Raw genomic sequence first — 27,067 nt, forward strand, 5'->3', positions numbered from 1 at the left:
GGATGTCACACAAGGAAAACAGAGAAGAAAATAAATGAATGTTTTTTGTACAAAGCAATGCGTGTATTTGCAAATAGCAATTAGCCAAAGCTTTCTTCATTCAGTGATTCAGGTTTGTACTGCAATGTCATTAAAATTTTAACAGTGACCTTTGGTTAATATTAGACTACTGGCAAATGCTAAGTCCGTTTAAAGTTTGCTTTAAAAGAGAAGTTGTCAAAATATTGAACAGGAAGTCCTTGTTTGTTGGAAAAGGTTAACAAGGTTTATTATTTTTATTCACGGGTTTGCAGATTAACTCAGAGGACACCTTTCTGTATGCTGACTACTCTCTTTCACTGCATCCTTTCTCTTCACTTTCTCTTTGTGATGAATGGAAACGGTGAAACGTAACCTGACCAGGGGGGACTTTACTATGTGCTTTTGTGTATGTGGTTGTCCATGTGTGAACTTACTTATATGAGGCTAATTTTATTGGCTTGCATATGCAACCTGCTAATACACAATCAAATGGGTACACCAAAATGCACACACAGTTCGGGGCGGGTAGAGGATGACTGATTTACAAGACACGCCAGCAACTATTGACCACATGTACTCTAACCTGAAAAATGGCTGTGTGTGTCACAAAGGCAAGTGTTGCTAATCAATCACTCACCACAGACCCTGAACTTTGAACACGAGTAAAAGAAATAAATCTACTAGACAAGAAGTGGAGGAGTGGGGAATGAAGGTGAAAAAGGTGGTGGGGGGGGGGGGGATATATTTTTGTTTTGTTTAGTTTTGCTTTTACTTTTAGCAGAAGAGGCTGATTTTGTTATTTAGTTGATAAGGTCATTCATTTTTCCAAAATAGCTTTGTAATTTGTTCTTTTAAGTCACAACAGCAAATCATACATTTTTATCTCTAGTGTTCAAAAACGTAAGTTTAACAATAACTTTCTGTACACTAAAATTACAAATTTGCAAATGCCTCTCAAATACAAAAAAAAAAAAACATGATAAAAAGCTTGTAACGGCAAATCATTAGAGTTCTTAATAATGGATCAGTATGTTCAGTTTTGTTAATATTTTTATTTTTTGTAATTAAACATTGAATTTATTGTAATCTGTCAGTTTATATACATTATTTTATTGTACTGAGCTGCATTTTGGAGATTTTCCTCAGGTTTATCTCATTAAAAGAGCAGCAAAATGCAGAGCAAAGCATGACAGTGTTCAGATTTCCTTAGAAAAAATCAGAATATCCAATAAAAAATATATCAACAGAAATACATTATTTAAAAAACATGATATACTGTCACTACTGTTAATTAAAATGCAAATGCAAAAACATCTCCGAGGATCTCACCTGGACGACCAACTGCTCCAAGCTGGTCAAGAAGGCTCACCAGCGCCTCTTCTTCTTGAGGACTCTGAGGAAGAACCACCTGTCCTCAGACATCCTGGTGAACTTCTATCGTTGCACCATCGAGAGCATCCTGACCAACTGTATAACAGTCTGGTACGGGAACTGCTCTGCCTCGGACCGGAAGGCGTTGCAGAGGGTCGTGAAAACTGCCCAGCGCATCGCCGGAGCACCACTTCCCTGCCATAAAAGACATCTACAGGAAGCGGTGTCTGAAAAGGGCTGGGAAAATCATCAGAGACCCCAGCCACCCATCACATGGACTCTTCACCCTCCTGCCCTCTGGGAGGCGCTACAGGAGCCTCCGGACTAAGATCACCAGGTACCGGAACAGCTTCTTCCCCACAGCTGTCAGACTCCTGAACTCCGCCTCCTGACCCACGTTAACACATGTGTTGCAGCTTTAAGGCAGGGATGACTCCTGGAGTTGCTTTCTCACTGTATATGCTTTATTTCACAATCCGATCATAACAAAAACATACAGCAGCTCCTCTCCGACTCCTAGCCCTTTGCTGCGGTGGAAAAAGAACCACTCCAAAACCCCTTCAAGGAACATATGTACAAAAGAGTTTTCCTAACACACCAATGGGGCGTTCAATGCCATCTGGTTAATATGAGTACTCTGGCAGAATAACAGTTCAAATGAAAAATATACCAGAACAAACAAGCAACCAAAAAAGAAGTGTGGGGTACCTTTGAACCAATGAACAAAGTATAACCATTTATACTTTTTAACATAACCCGGCCCCGTCGATATGTGTATCTCTCACACTCTCCCCCACTCGAGAAATGTCGTCCCGACATAAATGTACCTTATAATCGACAATCCATAGAGAACAATAGAATGGCATGGACTATGTACCAGGTTACATTACACCCTTTTTTTTTTTTTTAAGTTACCCAAACTACCGTGCACTGTAGTTGTGTATACTCCTGATATAATCAGTTCAGCTTTTTTGTTTTTTTGTCCACAATTCAATCTATCAAATTACCATGCTATTTGTACTCTCCTGTAAAGGCATTAACTTTGTCCACATCTCATCTGAACACTAAGCATCTTCCCTTTACTCATACACATGTTCGGCCTGCAATCCATGTGTCACAATATTTCAATCAACATAGGTACATTTGTTACAATCTGAAATAGGGGTACCAAGTGTAAACATTATATCTTCCCCTTTTACCAAGGTCGCCAGTAACCTTGAATATTCACACATTTGGTGGCCACTATTCTTTCTTCAAGACTTGGTTGTCCAAGTTTACTATAGGTCAAAGTCTGTGGTCTCCTCCTTTCTCTCTTTGGGTATGGACTTGGCTGGTCTGTTTCCAAAGCCTCTTCGACATCAGAGCTGCTGTCCACCTCCCCTGCCCCCACAATAGCCACATCCTCTGGTTCCCTATTGTCCATTTTCTCCTCATCAGCTTGGCTGGGGTCCCCCTGGCCATCTCCTGACATGTGAGGAAGCTCATCTGGCTCACCCCCGTCCCTTAGTGGCATAAACTCTGCCGCTGTGGGGTCCAATGTAGGTGAACACTGAGGCTCAGGATAAGGCCAGGTGAAAACCGCATCAGAAAACTCATCTGTGTCCTCCTCCTCCTCACTCCCCACTTGTGTCGGAGTCATGCATGTTTGTTTCCGTTTGTTATATTGTCTTTTCCTTGTTTTAGTACTAGTTACAGTTGCCTCCTTATCTGCTGGGAGCGGAAGAAAATCGCAAGGCAACAACATATTCCTGTGCAAAATCCTTGTCCTGCCTTTACCATTCTCTGGCTCTAACTCAAACACAGGACTGTCCTCTCCCTTTTGTCTTTTAATGATGTAGATGTTGTCTTCCCAATAGGAGCGGATTTTACCTGGCCCACCCCTCTCCACAACATTTCTAACAAGGACACGACTCCCTATTTGAAGTGGTGGACCATGCACACTTTTGTTGTACTGCCTTTTACCTCGGTCAGCTGACTTAGCTGCATTTTTGGAGGCGACAGTGTAAGCTTCAGCCATTCTCCTTCTCCATCTGTCCACATAGTCCTGGTAGGAGCCTGAACTGTCCTCCTGCTCAATGCCAAAGAGAAGGTCAACTGGTAACCGTGGTGACCTACCAAACATTAGGAGAAAAGGAGGGTAGCCAGTGGCCTCATTAACAGTACAATTGTAGGCATGTACAACTTTATGGAGGTGGCTTTTCCAGTCTCTTTTCTGTTCCTCTGTTAGTGTTCTTAACATCGAGAGCAAGGTCCTGTTGAATCTTTCGGTCTGCCCATTTCCTTGTGGGTGATAAGGAGTAGTGTGTGACCCTTTAACACCAGCCAGTTCTTTTAAATGGTGCAATAGTCTATTCTCAAACTCTCGCCCCAAATCGTGGTGTAGTTTTTCTGGAAAACCAAACCTGAGACAATAATCATTGAATAGTTTTTCTGCTACAGTCTTAGCTGTCTTATTTGTAGTTGCGTAGGCCTGAGCGAAGCGGGTGTAGTGGTCCATAACTACAAGTATGTATTCACACCCCCCCTTGCATTGCTCCAGGTGCAAAAAGTCAACTGAAACCAACTGAAATGGATGAGTGGTCTCTATGCTCAACATAGGTGCCCGTGCCTGTCTTTAGCTTTATATTCGCCCAAAAACGATAAAAGTTCTTTCACAAACTGTACAGCATCGTCTGGTGTATAACTGTTTTCCACCTCGTCCAGTTTATGTTCTATAACTTTCATCAGTTGGCGTCTGGAAGTGTCTTTTGTAGGCTCATTTAGCGGTGTAGCAAAGCCTTTCACCTTATAACCCACTTCTATGAGCTGATCACGACTTAGCTGGCAGAGTGTGGCGGTGATCTTATCTCGTCGGGTTTCTATCTCCATTGTGGGTACTCACAAGCTTGTCTTTAGTCCGTCAGATTTCAGGTCCGGTGCTTGGAGAAAGGTTTTTCTTCAGCCGTGCGGTAGCGCTAACGTTAGCCGCTAATGGCGCTAACCAGGCTTCTGCTTCACTCTCGTGCGGGAAGTTCTTCAAACCTTCCTCCTGGCTGGCTCGCCATGATATATTGCAGCTTTAAGGCAGGGATGACTCCTGGAGTTGCTTTCTCACTGTATATGCTTTATTTCACAATCCGATCATAACAAAAACATACAGCAGCTCCTCTCCGACTCCTAGCCCTTTGCTGCGGTGGAAAAAGAACCACTCCAAAACCCCTTCAAGGAACATATGTACAAAAGAGTTTTCCTAACACACCAATGGGGCGTTCAATGCCATCTGGTTAATATGAGTACTCTGGCAGAATAACAGTTCAAATGAAAAATATACCAGAACAAACAAGCAACCAAAAAAGAAGGGTGGGGTACCTTTGAACCAATGAACAAAGTATAACCATTTATACTTTTTAACATAACCCGGCCCCGTCGATATGTGTATCTCTCACACATGGACTGAACATACACACACCCACAATGGACAACTGTACCCTCAAACACACAATAATAACATGCACTGAACCACCACTCACAACCACTAGCACTTTATACAGCCTCTGTAGAAATTATCCACATGTCTCACTTATCTTAACTGCACTACTGTATAGCTCTGTAAATAATCATTCTGTACATACGATAATTTTTAACCCTACAACTGTTTACAACTTGCATAGTTCCCATTTCTGTATAGCTGTATATCTCAGATTCTGTAAAGTTATTTATTTCATATTCTGTATAGTTTTTCATATTTATATCCTGTTCATAGCCTGTACATAGCTTGTACTCACTACAGCCTACATACTTATAGTTATAGAATATTCACAACATACTTCATACCGTGTACATTATAACATACCATAATAGACCCATCCTGTAATATACTTACATATCTATATTATTGCTAATATATATTGTAATATATCTATATCACTAACTTCTGGATGGATGCAAACTGCATTTCGTTGCCCTGTACCTGTGCATGTGCAATGACAATAAAGTTGAATTCTATTCTATTCTAATCTATTCTAAATATATTTTCAACTTTAAACCTTGATAAATGTTCTAGGTTCAAAATAGTAGAAATAAATATCACAAAAATGTGATGTACTGTCTTCACTTTATTTTATCAAAAAAAGGTTATTTAAAGGTTATTTAAATTTAATGTGTTAAACTCGTGTCGTGTCTCACATTCTGATCATTAAGATTATTTTTTTTAATTGTTTTATGTTTTAAGTTTGTAATTTCTCTCTTTGTTCTTTCAGTTTCCCTCTAACTTTCTTATTTCTCACATATTTCCTCACTTGTCTTTGTTCTTCTTTTATCTCCACATAATCAGGCTTTGCAGTCATTCTTTATGTTCACAGTTTTATCTTGTTTAGGTTTTTATTTCTCTTCTGTATTTTTTGTTCCTACCTGTTTCAAATTGTTCCCTAGTATACACCTGTCTGCCTATTTGATTAGGATTTTCGAGCTGTTTTTTTCTTCTGCTCTATCAGACCGAACTATTCATTTGATTACTGACCTTCAGTGAATGAACTAAGCCTGGTAAAAATATTTAGGTTTTTGTCTATTTCCACTGGTACTCCACTCAGGAACACTCACACAGCAAGCACGTGCAAACATATTCATAAAAAAATTGCAGTGCCATCAAATTCTGTAGCTTAATGTGATAATTACTTTACTTTTGCAAATTAATTGAGTGTCATTTGTCATTTGCAAATGGAATAAAAAAAAAAACTTTCATAAAATAATATACTTTTAATGGACTGAATAAGCTTCATGGGTACTAGACCTTTGTGTGCATTTGTGTAAGAGAGCGAGCTTGTGTGATGATCACATAAATATCAACTAAAGACTGCATGATGACACAACACTGAAATACAAGAAACCGATCGTCAAGGAATAAAGTAAATGCGCCCTTCAAAAACAATACTGGGGAGGTTTGATTAAAGTCATGTAAAAATAGAAAGTGGCATCTCTAATTTCAATGAATAATGCTTCGTGGCTTTTAAATTATTCTCTTTACACATTGACTTCATTTTGGACTTTAACTAACAATATTGAAAACAGAACAGCATCCTCAGTATACTATCATTTTCTAAGGCTCTGTGGGTCAAAATAAAACAGATTGCTGTGAAAAACAAACCTGACACTGTTTATGGCATGCCCAATATTTGCAGGGTAATTCTCTTTATTTGAGGTTCAACCATGAGTAATTTTAGACTTCTATCTTGGAACCTAAACCCCTGTAACTTGGCATAGTGTACTGTTTTCCATTAAATAAATGTTTTTGCCCTAAAATTTTGTATTTATTTATTTTTTTACCACTAGACTGCTCTAAGTATGATCTGATATAAAACTTAGTGTCTTTGGCTGACAGGTCTATGTCAGATCAGTCCAGATTTCCACTGTTTTGTAAAGTACTGTGTTTTATTTTCATCCCATTGGGCTCCTCTGCAGGTCTATTTCACTCTCTTTGAGCTTGTGGTTTGATGCTTGGGTTGCTAGAAGGCAAATAAGTGTCTTTGACCCATAAAATTAGGTTACTGATTGGGTCATGTTGTTGTGATGTTTATGCTTAGCTAGTCAGATGAGAATCTACTGAGATAATGTCGATGCGCCATTGTGTCACAAAAAAATCATCAAAACAAACTGTAAACATAACTAACACCTCAATCAGTCTTGCACTGTGGTCCGCAAGTGATATTTACCCGCCAGATGATGTACAGCAACCCTTTTTATTACCCCTCAACTGTAACAGGCTGACCGGGTATTGTCATCACCCGTGGCAACATGGACATCCAAGTTTATGAGTGAAATAACTCAAGAACAAAGTAATGTAGGAGTTTCAAACTGATATCATACTACTAAAAATCTCAGACAAGTTTGAATCTCAGTGCCCTTGACCTTAAGAACAGAGGTCAAGGTCTTTTAAAACAATTCATATGAATGGGATAACTTGAGAAGAAGGTGACATAGGATTTTTAAATTCACACATGTGAATCTCTACCCATGATAGACATCAGATAAGTTATTGATATGATGAATGATGACATTTACATCATTAATGACTTCACCTCAGAAACAATTTCACACAACACAAAATTTTAGCTGACTATTACTTACTCCATAAAGCCCCTTTTGTTTTAATATTTACAGTTTTTCTTTCCCATTCTCTCTCTTTTCTTCATGGCCGTGATGGTAATGAAACGGGTAACAGGAGGAGGGACTCTGCCAATCACATTAGCCATACTGCGTTGTTGCTTCTTTTTCAGAAACTAAAGCAAACGGTGTGTGTTTTCTCTTACCCTTCTGTTTTTGTATTTGTGTGTGACAGCACAGAGAAGGCACTCTGCTGATATTAGCTTCATTCACTCACTCGCTAATGTGATTTTGCTACACACAAAACACACACACACTCATGGGCATACGCTACTACACACGGTCCCATGGGAATAGACCTTGAGTGCCAGTCGCCCACTGCTCCATCTTTCGTTCAGTTTCTGTGAGAGAATTTTGGTTTTACCTCATAAATCTGAGAACACATAAATGCTGTCGCTGTGCTGTCCCGCATATTGAAAGATTCAGCTGAGGACGGGGGGTGGGTGGAAAACAGGGCAGGGGATGCACCTTCAATAATCTGAGAGCCAAATCTGGAAGTCTGCTTTGTTAAATATGCAGGTCACATTCTCCAGATGGCAAAGCTATTACTTACATGTTTTCAGGTGATTTGGCTTATAGTTTTCTCTGGAACCAGAACTCTCAATTTGTGCTCCATATATACGATACAGTCCAAAGGTTATGAGCAACTACTGTGTTCTTTAAATTAGGAAGGAGCCAGATTGTCTTATAATTTTTAGCAGTCTTGAGCAGTAGTTCTCCAGGCTTTCTGAAGGTCATTCAAAGTGTTTCTTTAGGCTTCTTTTTCACTCATTTTCAGTTTAGCCCTTTTACCTGGTAAATGGACTAGTTCTTATGTAGCTCTTAGCTACTCTTTCTGAGCTTTACACAACTTGCCTCATTCACACAAACACTTTTTCCATGCAAGTGCTTTCTATCTAAGATTCATACTCCGATGGCTGCATCAGAGAGCAATTTGGGGTTAGTATCTTGCCTGAGGATATTTGGCATGCAGACTTGAACAGCCAGGGATTGAACCACCTACCTCCTGAGCTACAGCCACCCCCCGATTATTTTTGGTTCGCTAAGCCACTTAACACTGACCTATGAATCATTCGAGTATAAGACAGGTACCTAACTCAAGGGATGAATCAGTGTTGTGTCTACACATAACAGTCAACTTGGCAAAGAACCGGTTTTAAATAGTAACTTTCTACAATTTGCTAGCAGCAGTCTGTTGTCTAATTTTCCCCATTTTTTTTATCTGAATCTGTGAAAGATATGCTTAAGAAAACAGTCTCTCAGCTATTAATCTATCTATGGCTAAGATGCCGCTCATAAGGATGGGAAACAGCGAGAAAAGGCTGAGGTTTACACAGGTACTGGACTGAAAATCAGTGACAATAGGTCTTTTGGAATGAATAAATAATAAGAAAAAAGGTAATGGCGACTTTAGTCTTTGATGTAATTTACATAATATTTTAATAGAACAGTCAGGAACAAAACCAAGGGAGTGTTTGTTTGCACTTTCAGCTGTTATGTTTTATCCATCATGGCGGGCTACAGCTGTTAAGGAAGAATACAGTAGCCACAGTTAATAAACTTGCACCAACAACCATTGTGCTCTGAACAGATGCAGTCAATATGCTAACCAAGAGTGATGCATGCATATTCTTTGCTCAGTTACATGTTTCCTAAATTGGCAGATCTGAGAGAATTTTTTTCGGCATCGCCTTTTCTAATTTTTTCAACTTATTCATAATAATCAACTTTTTAATCATTTTCCTGTTGTGATCTCTTATAACTGTCACATGGCCAAACTCTGTAACTCTCAGCACTATGAGCGCTGGTAATGTAAGATGACACACCAAAGTATCAGCCACATCACAAATGAATAATCTCATATTTAAAAGGCAGGGGTTTTTTGTTTCTGTGTGTGTGTGTGTGTGTGTGTGTGTGTGTGTGTGTGTGTGTGTGTGTGTGTGTGTGTGTACTGCTGTGTATTTATTACCATGACATTTGGTTCAGCTCTGGAGTCCAGATATTACTTTCATCATAAAATAAAATAGAGTACTGGGGGTATATACACATGTGTATTGATGGATTGTTTCTGAAAGATGTGATGCATTAAAAGTAAGATATTAGAAGCCTAGAAATGGGACGGAGGAGGAGGAGTGGTCAGAGATTTTATTTTCTTTGTCTCAAGAGCATATAAAATGTTGTTATTGTTGTGGTGTAGAATTCTTTCTGTAATAGCAGATTGTGTTAAACTGAAATATGACTTAAGGTGCTTCATCCAGGGAAACTGTTATTTTTCATATTTAAAAAAAAAATCACACACACAGATAATTCAAGGGGGGTATCTGTTGATTAGGGGGTAGAGCGGGTAGTTAGCAGATCATAAGGCCAGTGGTTCAATTACAGCACCTCTAGTTTCTGTGTGAAAGTGTCTCTGGTCAAGATACGGATCCTCAAATTACCTCCATTAGTGTGTAATGGAGGTAATTTAATGCCAAGAATAAAGCATTGTGTGGATGGATGAATGTGGTTTATAGTGTAAAGAGCACTTTGAGTGACAAGTAACAGTAGAAAAACCATTAAGTGCTGAGCCACTTGGACATTTTGTGCTTAAAAAACAGTTAATTATACAAGACGTTGCTAATTAATCAACTAAATTATATAGTGATCAAAAACCTAAAACCTATGTCATGTGTGCACTCAGCATGCACTCAGTTTGCTAATGATATGTTGATTGTTGCACAGTAATCCCCGTTTTCAGTGGGAGAAACATTTCGTCACTTGGAGGAAGACGTCACTCAGATGACATCTAGACGTACAGAATCACGTTACACAGTAATAACTTGATATTACTAAGGTTCCTGTGACTACTGCCTAAACTTTGTGTTTTACGGCTTTTTCCTTTTACAAACTTTGCATGCACACATGCATAAACAGCATTGCGTTTACTGTAAAGACAGATAAAATGGAGAGGGAAGTGAGGCCAAAAAAGGGCAGCTTAATAATGCTGAGAAGAAAAAAATAAAACAAATAGAAGAAGAACTGAGAGAGAGGAAGACAGAGATTTACTGACTGGAGATGAGATCAGAAAAAGCCCAAAAATAGAAATGAAGCTGAGGCAGAAATGAATAGATGAGAAATAGATTAGGAATGGAGAGGAAGATTAAAGAGATGGTTGGGTACTTTTAAAAAGGTGGCCATTTGCACTTTGAGTGGTTTTGGATTAGAAGGGAGAGAACAAAGAAATAGAAAGGGAGTAAGTCAGTTGAGAAATGAGAATCAACATGTGAGCCTGGATGAGTTAAAACGATTCGGGGGGGTGAACAGCAATGGAAAGCAAGCTGACGGAGGAGATGGAAGCTGGTGCAGGACAGTCGGCTTGAGCAGAAAGAAGTGGAGGGAGAATGATTAGTGAAGAGTGAATTTACAGAAGGGGAACAAATCTGAACTAACAACTGAAAAAAGTGGAGCATTGGGGATTAAAACAGGGACGAAAATGGAGGTGAGATGGAGGTAAAGAAAGATGAGAAGAAAGCAGAGGAGACAGCAGACAATGAATAAATATGACAAGGAGGATGTGAGAGGGTAAAAGAAGTAGGATAGGGAGATTAAAAGATGAGAGGTAAAAAAAAAAAAAGCAAACTCATAATGGAGCATAAAAGCAAGGTAGGTAGCAGAAGAAGAAAATGAAAGAAGGGCAGAGAGGAAGAATAGATTGAGGGAAGGATTCTAGACTTAACTGTGGTTGTTTTTGCTGATAGAAAGCTTAATAAATTAATATGTGGAGACAGAAAGAAAAACAGGAAGACATATTGAGAAGAAGGATGAGTGCAGGGATGTAGCAGGAGAATACAAAATTAAAGCAAGTCTCTGCGTGCTGTGAATGTTTTAAAAATGTAAAAGCACTTTGTCATAACTGGGGAAGCGTGTTATGCTAAAGTCTCAATACTAGTTAGAGGTCACAGTCAGACATCGTTTCTCTTGTTGCAGTAAAATGAAGCAGATTACTTTGAACAGCTCACAGGTACAAAAGTGGCTACACTGAACTTGTCTTCTGTGTTATAGCAGGTGTATTCTGACATGCTTCAAGTGTCGTGTTTATGTGTGCAGAAAGAGTGGGGAAGAATAAAACACAGTTAAGTAATAAGCTGTGTCCTGATTGTTAGGAAGGGGAGAGAGTAAGTGGTAAGTATGGCTAAAGGAAATATAGATACAAAGGAAAGATTATATTTAAAAAAATAAAAAAAAAAGATGGTGAGACAAAAGAGAGGGAATATATCTATATACAAAAGAAGGCCAGGAAAAAGAGATTAGCAGAACTGAAGAGGAAGGGTAACAAAAGAGATTTAGGTGGATAAATGCCACAGAAGGAAGTGGATGGAGGAGATGAGAAACTACATAGGGAGGGGAGTGAAGGCAAAAGGCAAAAAATATGAGTTTGGTGACTTAATGCTAGAGGAGAGGATGGTATGAGTAGATGTAGGCAAGGGGAAGAGAAGGAGGAGGCGAAGGAAAGAGGAAGGGAGGAAATGGAAGGAAGAATGGTAGCTGCAGGACACGAGAAAAATGTGTCGCAGTGGCAGCAAGGCGGTTTGGCTCTTTTCCCTACCTGAAAAAGCGCTGGCCTTCCATTCCTCCTCTTCGCTTCCTCCCTGTTTATTTCAAGGAATTCTGAGAGCTAAAGGCCCACCTACGAGCGGTAGTGGGTAAGCGTATTTTTCAAGGTCAGACTCAAACATGTTGAGTGCACATTAAAGGGGGCCTTGGCTTCCTACTTGACTCTTTTTTTTTTTTTTTATTGTTTACTGATCTGCACACAGATCCATTTCAGTATTACTAGCTGGCTGACCAGATTTCATAGCACACTTTGATCTGATGCCTTGACTTATTTGAAAGCCCCCATTAAAGTAGATGTTTTTTAGAGGAAAATGGAGAGGGTTTTTGTGCTCTGTCTAAGAGGCTCGATGCCAGGCAGTGGTGTTGGTGAGGACTGAGAAGAGGTTTTATACTGTCTTTACTGTTTTCCATTTGTCTTCTCTGTCACTGTGGTACTGACTTCAGCAAAATGAATTCCTCTTTCTGAATCCTAAAAAACATCTATCAACGTACTTAAACACAGAGTGTATGAAAAGTTTTTTATTACATAAAAGCCATTCATTGCTAAATGGGCAACGGTCAAGGCTGTTAAAAATGTTTTTTCCTCTCTCCTGTAAGTACAAGATGGGTTCTTGTTAATCTTCTGCTGATTTATGCATTCCCTGATATTTTCCTTGTCACTGCAGGTTACTATCACCAAGGCTTTTATTTATTCCACAAAAGCAAGTGGCTTGTTTTTCTCATACTTAATGTGTAATGTGTTGATCATGTCAGTATATTATCTTCTCTGTTTATACAGGTTAACAGGTTTCCAGGTTCCACCTCCGGTCACCAGCACAGGAAATGTCTTCTCGTTGAGACTGACCAGTGACTTTGCGGTTTCTGCACATGGCTTCAAACTCAACTATGAAGGTCAGAAAGTGTCTGTGTTTGTGTTTGCGTGTCTGGCTGGTATGTAAAGCATAAATATGCTATGCTTCACTGCTGACCTTTATATATCTGGTAAATTAATAGCATAAGCCGAGACCCACTCTGAGTACTAAATATCAGGTCAAATTCCATAGGACACATCTCGTTGTGGGTATGTACTGAGGCGTGTAGGAAAGATGGACACTCGCAACAAACACTCGACCTTGAGTGAGCCCTTGTTTTTCAATCAAGAAGTAAATGAAGTGGTCCACTGTGTGTTGTCTACCCCAAGCAATCCCTGTTTATTTGTTAGACATAGTGTACTCTTAAAATACCACACGTAAGGTTTTTACGTCCTCGTGTCTTCACTCAGTACATGATTTTAAGTCAGTCCCACTGAGAGCCATCCAGATGCAGAAAGTTTCCAAGAAGGACTGCTATGCCCTGAATTCAATATGCATTTTCTGACTCCCTCCCACTCAGCACAGGAAGAGACTCCCTAGTGGGTGACAAGTTCATACATTTTTTTTTTTTAAAAAGTAGGCTGTTATGAGAGAGAGGAAAGCATAGATAAACAAAAATGACAAAAATGTGAGCTTACTAAAGATTATATAATGTAGACGTGGAAGAGCAGAGCCCAGATGTTTGGGTGCTAAAATCTTTCTCATACATTTATGTTTTTTAACTTAAACAAAAACAGACAAGTCAATCTGTCCTTTTTACATAACCACTTTAATATGGTGGAAGAATTTACCAGTTGAAAAATGCAGCGTTCTGATCATGCTGTGGAGGAGTGGAGTCATCGCGAGGGGAACTGCTTTTGCCCCCTTCCCTTAGGGCCCAAATAAACACTGTGGTGCCATAGTCATACATAAGGAGAGGTAAAAGTTTGCTTGTTAATTAAATTTAGCGCTCACTGTGAATCAACACCATATGCTGGGAGCATTAAAGATTTGAGATGAGATTCAGATAAGAAAAACTTTGATGTCCTCAACAATTCAGTGAGTAACAAAGCATAAAGCATCAAACTGAGGCAACCACATTACACTGGGAAAACTAGCAACACTTATTACTTGATTCTTATTGACTGAATAGTTTCTTGACATGCTAACAGATTGCATGGCAACACTATAGTCCCAATATGTAACCCCAAATGCCCTCTAAAAGATCATCGACACAAGGTGTCATTTAGGTAGACATAAATTAGACACGAGTCGGTAACATAATCATTTGCAATGTATCAGTTAACAATGCAAAAATACTGTAGAGAAGAGAATGTGAGAAGAAGGTGTTTAACATAATTCAAGAACAATTAACATAATTCACAATTAAACCTGTTGTCTTTATCATAATGTGTTTGTTATAGGTGGTGATGATGCACAACACTTGGGCAAAAATGCCTCAGCAGCTATACCTTTGAATGAGCTTCTTTGTTGTATTTTATACCTCTGCTTTCTTTTCCACCATTTATCACAAAGTGGCTACAAATGTTCAGTGAAAGTAAAATGCCAAAAACATTATATAGAGTGTAAGTTATAGTCATTCATACTACTTTTTAATACTATTTAGTGTGAATATAGCCTCTGAAGAAATGCTGTGCTGCCCTTACAACAGCAAGTCTTACAAATTAGTTCCTGAAATAGTGGTGGTTGTGATTAATGGCAATTTGGATACTATTTCATAGGAACAGGTAAAAATAATAACATGGTTAATGTTGCATGAATTCCATTTATCTGATTCTATGTCTGAATGCTGTCTCCCCAAATCCCTCTGAAACCTGGAGTGTTATTAAAAAAGCACTTTGGTCAGATCAAAATACCTGCTTTTACTTTTTGTATATGAAGCTATTTATAAATGACTTGGAATACTTAGGATACTTTCTAATAGTGTCAGTGTTAGTAAAGATGGGACCTCGTGTAGTCAGACACACACTGCATTTAGTTCATGCATGAAAAGCATAAAGCAGATGTGGGCAATGAATTTTAAAATTTGTTGTCCACACCTGGCATAAAGGATTGACACAGAAGTGCCTTAAGCCAGTATTTCTTTAATGGCCACTGAGGGCAATAGCTGCGGTGTCAAAAATAGAAGTCTCTTTGAAAGCGGCCCTCACATTTGGCCTCAGTAAACACTCCCTGGATGCCTTTATGGGCTCAGTCACACATTTAACTCATAGTGAATAAAACACTGATTAATTAGTATGTTTTTGTCATTAGAAAGGATGAATATCCAGGATACGCTCATTAGGAGATTGACAAGTTGTTAGAAGTTGATGATGAAGACACTCGTCTCCACGCTTTAAAATTAATTAGTGGGTAATTTCAGCTGTTTTATTACTCGAAACAAGGTTAAAAAATGGCCTACATATGTGCTCCAAAATGGATTAAAGTCACTTACCAGAGGGAAAAAAAGACCACCACCATGATGCCTCTGTACAGTAGCCACACAGGCAGTGTTACCTGTAAACCTTTAACTTGTCAATCTAAACTACGTTTGTGTAAATCTGTACATGCACCTCAAACACACCTTATTATGATCATCAAATACCTAGCTCCTTGTCATAAGCTTGACGCACACAAATAAAGGCCTGTTTTTATCTAGATCTAACCTTTGGTCCAACCTAAACCACTAACCGAAACTCAAGCCTTAACTCCCAGTCCGCTGGAAAGTACGTCCCAACATAAAACCATCCAGATGTCCTCCCCACTTTCCAAAAAATATCCTCTTCCGAGGTCTAAACTGGTCCTCACAAATATAGATGGCTAAATGCATAAATATGTTTGTCACAGCTGTTTGCTGTTCAAAAGTATACACTCTTCAACTGCCTATGTTCGTCTTTGTGCATTCTTTGGTGGGCCTTCCGTGATATTCTCTGTGTAGGTACAATAGCTGATTGGCGTATATCTTATTTATATGTGTGTCTGGTGTGCTGCAAGATGACAATATCACTGATTGCAAAGTGTCTGGATCTAAATCTCCACACATGCTGTGTGCGTGTTTATGTGTGTGCCGGTGCCACTTGTGTGTCGAAGCAGTTGTCCCAGATTTATTCACTGGCACAAATTTTTACTTGCTACTTGGCCCGCGTTCATCCTGCGTGATAGTGTGTTTCTGTGTTGATGTTTATGCGGGCATGTGTGTGTAGCTGTGATACAGAAGGAGTTTGCTCTCAGTGAGAGCATCCATGGGACTTAGCTGAAGAGCCCCTGCTGTTGATACATTCAGATGTTTGACTTGCTCTGTGTGAATAAGGGGGTTTTAACAGCAGACCACATTGCAATATTAAACTTACTTCTGGTCGCTCTTCTATTGAATTTGAACTTTTTAGACTGTCCACAGCAGACACCTAGGCTGTATATTTATACAGCAAGTAGAAGATTTTCTCTGAAGGAATTATCCACCCAAGTTTGGACAGTTTTTGGCAAGTCATTCACAGTCCATGTAATCCTTCCGCCTAATCTGTTTCTGGAGCCATCGCAGAGTTTTGATTTTTGCAGGTACTGACTTTATGCTTACAGAAAAACAATGAGCAAAAAATACCTGCTCATTATCTTTATTACAAGCCATGAAAGTGAGTTCATCATGGCAGTATCATCCTGAAGCAGGCACTTCGCAGAGGCAGATTTAAATAATTTGGCAGGTGTTTAAAAATAGGCTGTTTGTGAATGCATTTTTGTCAACACTATAGCATGAAAGATGCATTTTCACAACGTTACAGGTGCACAGTTCAGATCAACACAAAGACGAGTTTGAAGATGGTCCCAGAACTCAATGGTTTCACAGCTGAGTGTTTTTAGTTGGTTGAAATAGGGCTGTGCGATATGACCAAAATCTCATATCCCGATATAAGACATCTATCGTCCCGATAACGATATAAACCACAAAAATGTAACATTTTTTGTAAATTCTGTGAATCTCGGGCAGCTCGACTTGCGGGAAGTGTTTCCTGCTGCGCGTCATGTAGCTGGAGTCGAGTGTTTTAACCGATGCATGAAACTATACATTTTTAGACATAAGTTATAACGGCCGCCGTTTTCTTTGTGAGCATTTATTGCACGGTGTGCTGCGGGGAAAAGCCTGTTCTAACGTTTGAGTCTAAGGTTTATTTTTTAGCACCTGGCGGCTCTTTTTTACTTCTCATCCGTGAATAATCTGCTCTTTCACGTGATTCAGTTTATTTTGAAAAGTCTCAACAGGATCTTGAGCTTTATTGTGAAAGGTTTATGTGGAACATAAACAAGCAGACACGCGATGGTGCTACTGTTGTTGGTTGTTGCTAACCACAAGGCATAAAAACAGGCGCTTGTCCGTCCGTAGTGTGGTTATATAAAATATAAGAGAAAGAGAGAACTTTAAGAAATTAATATAACCACTACAGTGACCATCAAAACGATGAAAAAATATTGCCGTAAACAGTTTATTTTGCGACACCACGAAACAAACGATAGCATAAAATGAAACGATAGACGTTTTTATATCGTCATCCGATATATATCGTTATATCGAACAGCCCTAGGTTGAAATATTGATTGTTTACTTCAGGGATTTTTTTTTTAAATCCCATCTGGCCTCAAAATGCCTTGGAACTCTTCAATCAGGTGTGCAAGAGAAATTGGAGAATGCGTATGATGACAAGAATGTCTGAACTTAACTGCCCTGCCTGTTGCTTCAGTGTATTGTGGATACGGGTGAATGGATAATATTGAATTGATAGATCAGTTAATATACTGTGTAACTGTGTACCCATGACATAAATTGTAATAAAGCAGCATGATTATGCCCACTTTATAAAGCAGATTGCTGTATAGGACGAATTTTGCGTTCAGCATGGCAAAGATACAGTAGGGCTGCTTTAGCCTTGGCAGCCTGCCTGCTTGGTGGGGTACACTTTGATGTGATTGTTGGACTCCTTGAACATTTCTTCCTCTGAAGGCTGTCAGGTCATAACTAATTCATGCTTTAGCACATACCATACAGTGTGTATATGTGCGCGTGCAAGACAGAGAGAAAGACAGTGATGTATTATTTAGCATGATGTCGGAGGCAGTTTGATATTGTGCTGATGAGACGGAATCACAGATTATCAGAGCACTTAGACACGCACATACGCACACTTACACCCTGTTCTTTCCCAGCATGATCGGTGTTGATATCATTTTTTCCCTTCTTATTCTTATTTCTCCATCGTCTACTGAGCCACCTTGTGCGTTTTCATCCTCTGTCACCCATTTTAATTCCTCTTTTGACCTCTAAAGACCATGTGGTCTCATATGGGGGCATTCAATCTAGGCTTTTCTACACATTAAACCTAATTTTGCTCACTAAAGTATTTTATAGGTTTTTGTTAGTTTGTTTTTTACACAATGGGGACTTTATTGTGTTATTGTGTAAAATAAACTCTTGCTAAACTAGCGCTCATACACTTCCATAAATTTTTTTGTACTTTTAGAAAAACGTTTTGTTTAAGAATAACAGTTTCCATACTTACAAAAACACATAAAACACATAAATCCCGAATAGTTACAAAAAGATTAAAACTGTATTTTAAACAAGTGCTGGTGTCCTGTGAGGTTAATATGTTTAGATTTGTTTTTTGCTTTTCATATTACCTTTCACATTAAGGTAAGGAAAAATTAGTAGGAACAATCTGGTTGTTCAGTCTGACATCACTAGCAGTGTCTGGACCTAAACTCCGCTGCAGGTCCATATATCAAACGATCACTATGGCATTACTGAGAGTAGAAAAACTGTCTAAAGTCTTTCATCTTTAATAAAATGATCAGCGTTCTGCTCTACCAGGTGTAACAATTGAGTTTAACATCCAGGCATCCATGAAAATGGAATTTATGACATTTAACGGAGTTAGAAGTTAGCAGGGAGTTAGCTCGCTAGCTTCCATCTAAATACAATATAGCATGTCCTGACTGCGGGGTTTTGGAAACAAATTAAAACGTACAGCTCTGTTATCACTTCCAGCATAAATGAAGACAGAAAACTAAACAGCAGTGACATTTGTAGGGTTGCTGAAGTTGGGCTAGCTGGTATATAAAGATGTGCTACGTGACCGCTAGCGACACAGCTATGTTAGCATAATATAAACAAGCTAACTTTTTTTCCACTGGATAAAAGTTAACGTGAGTGTTCTCGGTGGTCAGGAACAAATGTAATCGCATGGCAGGATGCTGTAAAAGGACCAAACTTCAGCCAGGAGAACAACTGAGATAATCCATCCACAATACGAGGTTAGTCATTCATATACTGCTGCATGGGCTGGGCTGTAGTTACATCCTAAGGTTTTAAAAACTTAGCTTAAATAAATGATTAGCGGTAATAAAAGCTGAGGTAGGTCAACAGTGATCACTGACTGTTTTAGGAGCTTTTTGAGATTAAATAGAAGAAAATACATAACATTAAACATGTTAACAACACAAAAGCCATATTAAACGCAGACTACTTTAGGCCCGGAAGTAGGATTCGTCACGTATGTATGTGTGTGTGTGTATATGTGTGTATATATATATATATATATATATATATATATATATGTATATATATATATATATATATATATGTATATATATGTGTGTATATATATATGTATTATTATTATTTTTTTTTTTTTTTTTGACTGAAAACTCCAAAAGAAAATCTGAGGACAACTCACCTAACTCTAAACACAGTTCCCTGATGTCTGATGTAATCATTGTTTTGAGAACATGGGAGAGAGAGCATGTTTTTCATCCTAGAACATGCTACTATGCAGCTAATAAGTCAGCAGAGATTTCATTTCACTCCCCTCTTCGCTCTCTTTACTACTGCTGTTTTCTCCTCAAAGCCTTTGCTTTATCGTGTCTACACTGCCTGTGTTTTAACTTACTAAGATGTAACATATTTCTTATACCTTTACCTCAGAGAGAATAGATACAGTCACGAACTAAAGGGATGATATTCAGTTGGTAATTTACTAACAGGAGAGGCTCTGCTTGGTAATTTAACGTGCCCGTTGAATGTGCACCCATGGTGGCAGTCTGGTGAAGAGAGTCATTATAATAGAAACAGCCTTCATTAATCGAGTCTCTGAGTTGGACTTTAAGCCGTATAAAATTAATTTTACATTGCTTTTTGTAGCATTCTTGGATTAAGACGAGTTACATCTCTTCAGGGGTAAAACCAACCAAAAATGCCTGAATGACAAAAGTTTCTATAACCTTTGACTGGTGTTGTTAACTATAGCACCACAATTTTCCAATGCTAGTTTTTATTTCTATTTTTTTTACAAACTAAAACATTTTTATACCACAAAACATTAAATAGTTCAGAAACATCAGATCATAAAATGATTTTATTTCAGGCACACTCAGAAAGTTATCCAAGAAGTCCAGTATCAGAGTAATATCGGTTAAACAGCTATATCAGGCTAAATTATTTTGTAAGATGACAATTATTTTTTATTTGAGAAAAGAAGAGAGCCCCCCACCTGGACAGTTGGTGCCAGGTGGTTAGGTACTTTGGGAGCTCTAACTGGCCAGATGTCAGAAGCACCAATGAGTCCATCTGGGCATTTATCCATCAGTTCCACATTGCTACCATAGGTCTGCTGCCAACTGACTGACCCTCTGGTCATGCACTAATTTTCTGGACCTACTGTTCCATCATTATGACGTATGAACAAGGATTCAACTTTTTGTTTTAGAAGAAGAGTTTACTAAAGCTTCCTCATTTAGTATGTATTGTTTATCAAATGCTTGGTGTACATTGCAAGGGGTTTAAAAAAGAAACAGATTTTTGTGAGAAACTAAAAATGAATGCAGCTTTTTAATATTGACTACTCTGGCTTTTTACTGTATGAAATATGTGACTTTGATTTCAGAGCTGCTAATTGGATTCATTTGTCCTGTGTGCTTTTTGATAGCTTCTGACTGTTAAGTGTGACATTGATTTAGGAAAAAAGATTACACCTTTTGTGAACAGACGTTTTCACATTTTTAATTACCTTTGAGTGAGTATTTCAGTCAGATCAAAGCCTCAAACTAATAAGTGCAGACACAAACACAAACACGTAATATAAGTGGGAAATAAAATGAATTGGATGAACACATTTTTTAAACTATTTGGATCTTTTTGTTCTATTCTAGACAGACTCCTGTGATTAAAAGTCTGTCATAAATTTTGAGTTTATACTCACTTATTTGAATGTAAATTACATCCCAAATGCAACATTCAAGAATTTCTATACTTTTAATGTATTAAATGACCTTTACGAGATAATGAGCTTTCAGATAATCAAAGCGTGCAACCCTTTTCTGCAGTTGCAGTGTCTCAACCTATAATGAAAGCACTCATTTTCAACAGTGTTGTACTGTATGGGCATCGTCGTTACACTTGGAGGTACTTGGAGGTAGGTCAGTCAAACTAGACGTGTCCGGTGCTGGCTGCTTTGTCAGTTAATCTCAGTTAAGGTTAACTTTGCTGTCATTGGCTAACATTACCGCAAGACGTTTGTGCATCAGATGATCTCTTATGTTTGTAACATTCCCCAAATATTTTACTTTCATATGACACTCCTTGCAAATTCCACATGTCAAATCAATCTTTTTTACCATCCTTGGTAAAAATCCCAAATGTCTCTATTTTTGATTTAAATGTAAATGGAGCTTTTCAGATTTCTTCTTCTTCTTGTCTGTAACTTCCTTCTGCGATTTTACCATTTTATCTAGTACTAAAAAACAATTCAATTTATATTTGCAATTTTTATAATAAAATATCGACATTGAGTGTCGCTGGATGAATACAATATTAGTATCGCAATATTATGTTGTATCAATTTTTTCCTCATTTAGTTATTAGGATGTCAATATTCTCCATTTGTTTACTCAAGATGAATACATTTTTATTACCGGATTTAAAGGGATATATAGTCTCATGCAAGGGGGGAGTGGTGTTGTCCATAATGGGCATAAGCTTGGCTAACACCCTCATCTTGCCTGTCTTGGCCAATCACAGAACTGGTCTTCTTCACCAGTCTATCAAGCCGTTTCTTGTGCCACCTTCCCAGCAGAAAATAGCTTTAAAAGATAAAACCTCTATCTCTTTCGTCTTACTGGTGTTGATGTTGACTTTAGACCATGACGATAAAGTCAGTGATGGCCTTCCCATTTTTCCAGATCATTCCCTTATGAGATGCACATCCAACAATGGCTGTATCATCAGAAAACATCTGGAGGTGACAGTTAGGGATGTTGAATCTGAAGACCGATGTGTAGAGCGGAAGGGTAACGGAGAGAGCACTGTCATAATGGGCCACATTATGCATACCACATTGCAGCTTCTTCCTCAGCAGTGTGGGTTGAACTTTATTGAAAGCACTGGAAAAGTCAAAAACAAATGACCCTCACAGACCTTCTCCAGGTGTGACAGTGATTGGTGGAGGAGATAAATGTTAGCATCATCTTTCCCAATAACAGGACAGTAAGCAAAGTGCAGAGGTTCCAGTAGTGTGCTACCAGGGGTTGCAGGTTGTTGATGATTATTCTCATCAGGGTGTTTTTCAGGTTTTAAGTTAGTAGTTAAGACCATAAGTCCAAACTGTTTAACCTCCCTGAGCTGTACAGAATTTGGCACTGGAACCACACAGGAAGACTTCCACAGGATAAGGACCTTCCCCAGACTAAGGCTCAGATTACAATTGTGCATGACCACCACACACAGAGCTGATCTGCACAGCCTCTGAACAGTCTAGATCTCATATCATCTAGGCCTGTTGCTTTTCTGGTCTCAATCTTATTTAACTCCTTCCTCCCTGCATGAAATTTTAGTTAGAACACCATCTAATTGTTTCCCACATTATAATTCAGTGATCAAAAACATCTTTGAATCACATTTACAAAATGTTTCATCTCCCGCATCAGTAATATCTTAGCATTTATAACTATTTACCATTCACAGCAGTAAGCCCAAGCCAATAACATTCAGTTAGCAGACTGATGAGTCTGATCAGACTGCCAGATGCACTGCCACTGAAACCAGATCCTCAGAGGAAACCCCTTAAATATGAAATATGAATTTTTGATGATTGTCCAGCTTGTGGATACAGTTCTAGTAAAACCTAAACACTGGAAAGTCACTTCAAATTTTTGTTAAAACCATTTGCAGCAATGTCTAGAGGCACCGGCTTATGGAGCATTCTACCATTTGTTCCTCTTGGTCTTTGATCCCTTATAAGCACTTGATTGATTGATTTTGACTCCAGCCTCTTTAACTTGAACATGATCTGAGTGTAGAAGTCAAATACAAGTGTGTGTTTGGTATGTGTTTGAGTGAGAGGGTGAATTAATAGTGTATCTTCCAGAAATGTGATTAGTGTTCATGTTTTTTGGTGTGTGTGTGTGTGTGTGTGTGTGTGTGTGTGTGTGTGTGTGTGTGTGTGTGTGTGTGTGTGTGCACGCACGCATGCGTATGTGATTGAGGTTCTGGCTGTGGCTGCTCTGATCTTTATCAAAGAGACCTGAGGGGACTGACAATACCCACTCCTCTATCTATCATCCCTCCATCTGCCTGTCTCTTTGCCTTCTCATTTTTTGTCATTCAGTCTTTTGCTCTCTTCATTCATTTTATTTCAGTTTAGTTCAACTCAATTCATTGAATCCAGGTCAGGTAATAGCATCATGGAAAGGAGAAGGTGACCCTAGCAGTGGAGGTTGATTGAAGGTGTGACACCGTCACCTATGAATGTGTCAAAAGATGAATGCAGCTTGTAATGTAAAGCTCTTCAAGTGATTGGTAAAATATAAAGTCAGTGTATAATTTCCACCTTAGCAATATGTTAAACTTTTTAAACTGTATTTTAATTTACAGATACTTTACAAATACAAAAAAAAAACCCAGATGTAGTTTTTTTATGAAGCAACAGGAGGGGAGCTTGGACTCCTTCTTCTGCACTTTCTTGAAGTGGTTTCCTGTGAACACCTGTGGGGCTTTTTTGTTATTTTTTTTGTCCTGATGCTGCCAAAGCAGCTCCAGACTAGGAGTAAAGGCTATAGACAGCGCCTGTCACTGACTTCAATTCTAGCTAATCACAATATGAATAGTCACTACTCAACCATCCTTTTGCCTTTCTTTCATTTTCTTACTCTCTCTCTGTGTATGTTCTTATATTTTAGTAATTTTCTCCCACAGATCGTGCATGGTTTAACACATATATTTAACACACATTGCACACAAGTAAGCATGTGGTTGTGCCCGCATTTGTACACAACTGTGGCTCAGTTCATACATTTAAAATGAGAACCAATATATCAGCTCAGTCCCATGAAAAAAAAATTATGTTTCATAGTCATGTACTGAGGTACGCTGTATTTGTGTGTCTTAGTACATGCATGTGTATGTGTGAGTACAATGTACAGTGTAAGTGTCCTACATATTCCCATAGCAGCGAGTTGTTGTTTATACAAGGGGTGACAAAAGGAGTAAGATGAATGAGGACCATGCAACATGTAAGAGTACCAAAAGGCAGAGTGGAAGGAATGGAAAACTGAAATAATGAAACTGAAGAAAAGGGGGGAAAAAACTGGGAGAAAAAATGAGAGAAGAATAAAATGAGAAAAGCAAATATGTACCTTGAGATCGGAAAAAGCGAAATAGAGAGGCTACAGGGAAGGAAGAGGAGCTGAGTCTAACAATGTAATGTGCTCTATGCTTTCTAGGTGAACAGGAGAAATCAATGTTTCCTGTGTGTGTCTTTGTGATCACCATCTAGAGCATAGGTGTCAAACTCTGGCCCGCGGGCCAAATTTGGCCCGCGAAGCCATACCAAATTACTATTAGAGCTGGCCTACTGGTATTATACAGCTAATATATACATTGTTTAGTATTAAGCTTTGCTTGTTCCAAAGTTTTTCAGCAAAACTTGTTTGAGTCCATAAGAAGAGATTCATTCTTAAATCTGGAGGAAGATATTTTTCAATAAATATTAATGTTAGCCCGCGACCTTGTTCTAGTTTTGAATTTTGGCCCACTGTGTATTTGAGTTTGACACCCCTGATCTAGAGTGTGCATTCAGCTCCTCACTGTTACAACTTCTGCAAGGTCATCTTCAGTAAAGTGGCATCAGCTGAGACAATTACACATACCCACTTACGTAAATGTATAGTCACTATATATATACATATATATATATATATATATATATATATATATATATATATATAAAAAAACACCCAGCGCGCCCCTGCGGGCGGTTTATCCTTCAAGCTCGGGTCCTCTACCAGAGGCCTGGGAGCTTGAGGGTCCTGCGCAGTATCTTAGCTGTTCCCAGGACTGCGCTCTTCTGGACAGAGATCTCCGATGTTATTCCCGGGATCTGCTGGAGCCACTCGCCTAGCTTGGGAGTCACCGCACCTAGTGCTCCGATTACCACGGGGACCACCGTTACCTTCACCCTCCACATCCTCTCGAGCTCTTCTCTGAGCCCTTGGTATTTCTCCAGCTTCTCGTGTTCCTTCTTCCTGAGAATGTTGGAACACTGAGCTACTAGTTGTTTCGCCGTCATTGTGGATGTTGGGTATCGAAGAATCCATAGGTCCCTCATCCTATTCATGTAGCCCCTTCCGCCGGGGTTACTTGCGTAGTAGCATTCCAACAACGCCCTGTTTTCGTCCCTTGCCCACCGATGCCTTCTTGTTCCAGTAGCCCACTTTTCGTCAGGGTGCCCTGGTTCCTCAACACCTGACGCGGACCTTGTTGATCCGGGCGACGTCCGAGCCGGCATTCCTTCATATTTATCTGTCTCGCTCATGTCTGCGGTAGGCTTGCTTAGCATAGGGGGTCTAGCCTTAGGACCCTTACTGGATACAGACGCCCCAGGCAGGAATCGAACTTGCGATCCTCTGTTCTCTGTTACATATATATATGTATATATATATATATATATATATATATATATATATATATCCTATTTCAGGTACCCTGCTGGGGTAATAGGCTGGCCAAAGGAGGAGATAGAAGCCACTGACATAAAGACAAGAAAGCTCCTTACCATGCATGGAGGGTTTCACCCCAAGTCCAGCACCCTGAGGCTGTACGCTAAGCGGAAGGAAGGGGGCCGGGGACTGGTGAGTGTCAGCACCACAGTCCAGGATGAGACAACGAACATCCAAGAATACATTGGGAAGATGGCCCCAACTGACCGAGTGCTCAGTGAATACCTCAGGCAGCAGAAACCCAAGAAAGAGGAGGGAGACGAGGAACCATCATGGAAGGACAGAGCCCTGCACGGTATGTACCACCGGCAGATAGAGGAGGTGGCTGATATCCAGAAATCCTACCAGTGGCTGGACAAAGCTGGACTGAAAGACAGCACAGAGGCACTAATCATGGCAGCACAAGAACAAGCTCTGAGCACAAGATCCATAGAGGCTGGGGTCTATCACACCAGGCAAGACCCCAGGTGCAGGCTGTGTAAAGATGCCCCAGAGACAATCCAGCACATAACAGCAGGGTGCAAGATGCTAGCAGGCAAGGCATACATGGAACGTCATAACCAAGTGGCCGGCATAGTGTACAGGAACATCTGTGCGGAGTATAACCTGGAAGTCCCGAGGTCAAAATGGGAGATGCCCCCAAGGGTGGTGGAGAATGACCGAGCTAAGATCCTGTGGGACTTCCAGATACAGACGGACAAAATGGTGGTGGCTAACCAACCGGACATAGTGGTGGTAGACAAACAGAAGAAGACGGCCGTAGTGATCGATGTAGCGGTTCCGAATGACAGCAATATCAGGAAGAAGGAACACGAGAAGCTGGAGAAATACCAAGGGCTCAGAGAAGAGCTCGAGAGGATGTGGAGGGTGAAGGTAACGGTGGTCCCCGTGGTAATCGGAGCACTAGGTGCGGTGACTCCCAAGATAGGCGAGTGGCTCCAGCAGATCCCGGGAACAACATCGGAGATCTCTGTCCAGAAGAGCGCAGTCCTGGGAACAGCTAAGATACTGCGCAGGACCCTCAAGCTCCCAGGCCTCTGGTAGAGGACCCGAGCTTGAAGGATAAACCGCCCGCAGGG

The 27,067-nt window shown here is 39.6% G+C and overlaps 1 protein-coding gene across 2 annotated transcripts in view; it reads left to right on the top strand.

The window, feature by feature from the left end:
• The window catches only part of csmd3b (CUB and Sushi multiple domains 3b), a 421,680-nt gene that overhangs the window by 131,416 nt on the left and 263,197 nt on the right, over positions 1-27,067 (top strand). For both annotated transcript variants that reach the window (XM_085261673.1, XM_085261674.1), the window contains exon 3: positions 12,902-13,014. In XM_085261673.1, the coding sequence (XP_085117799.1) occupies positions 12,902-13,014 (113 nt within the window). The remainder of the gene's footprint in view (positions 1-12,901; positions 13,015-27,067) is intronic.

The sequence above is a fragment of the Mchenga conophoros genome, linkage group LG22, assembly GCF_057382185.1.
Source record: "Mchenga conophoros isolate Kocher_MC1m ecotype Shallow Benthic linkage group LG22, M_conophoros_male_GT1.1, whole genome shotgun sequence".
NCBI lineage: Eukaryota > Metazoa > Chordata > Actinopteri > Cichliformes > Cichlidae > Mchenga > Mchenga conophoros.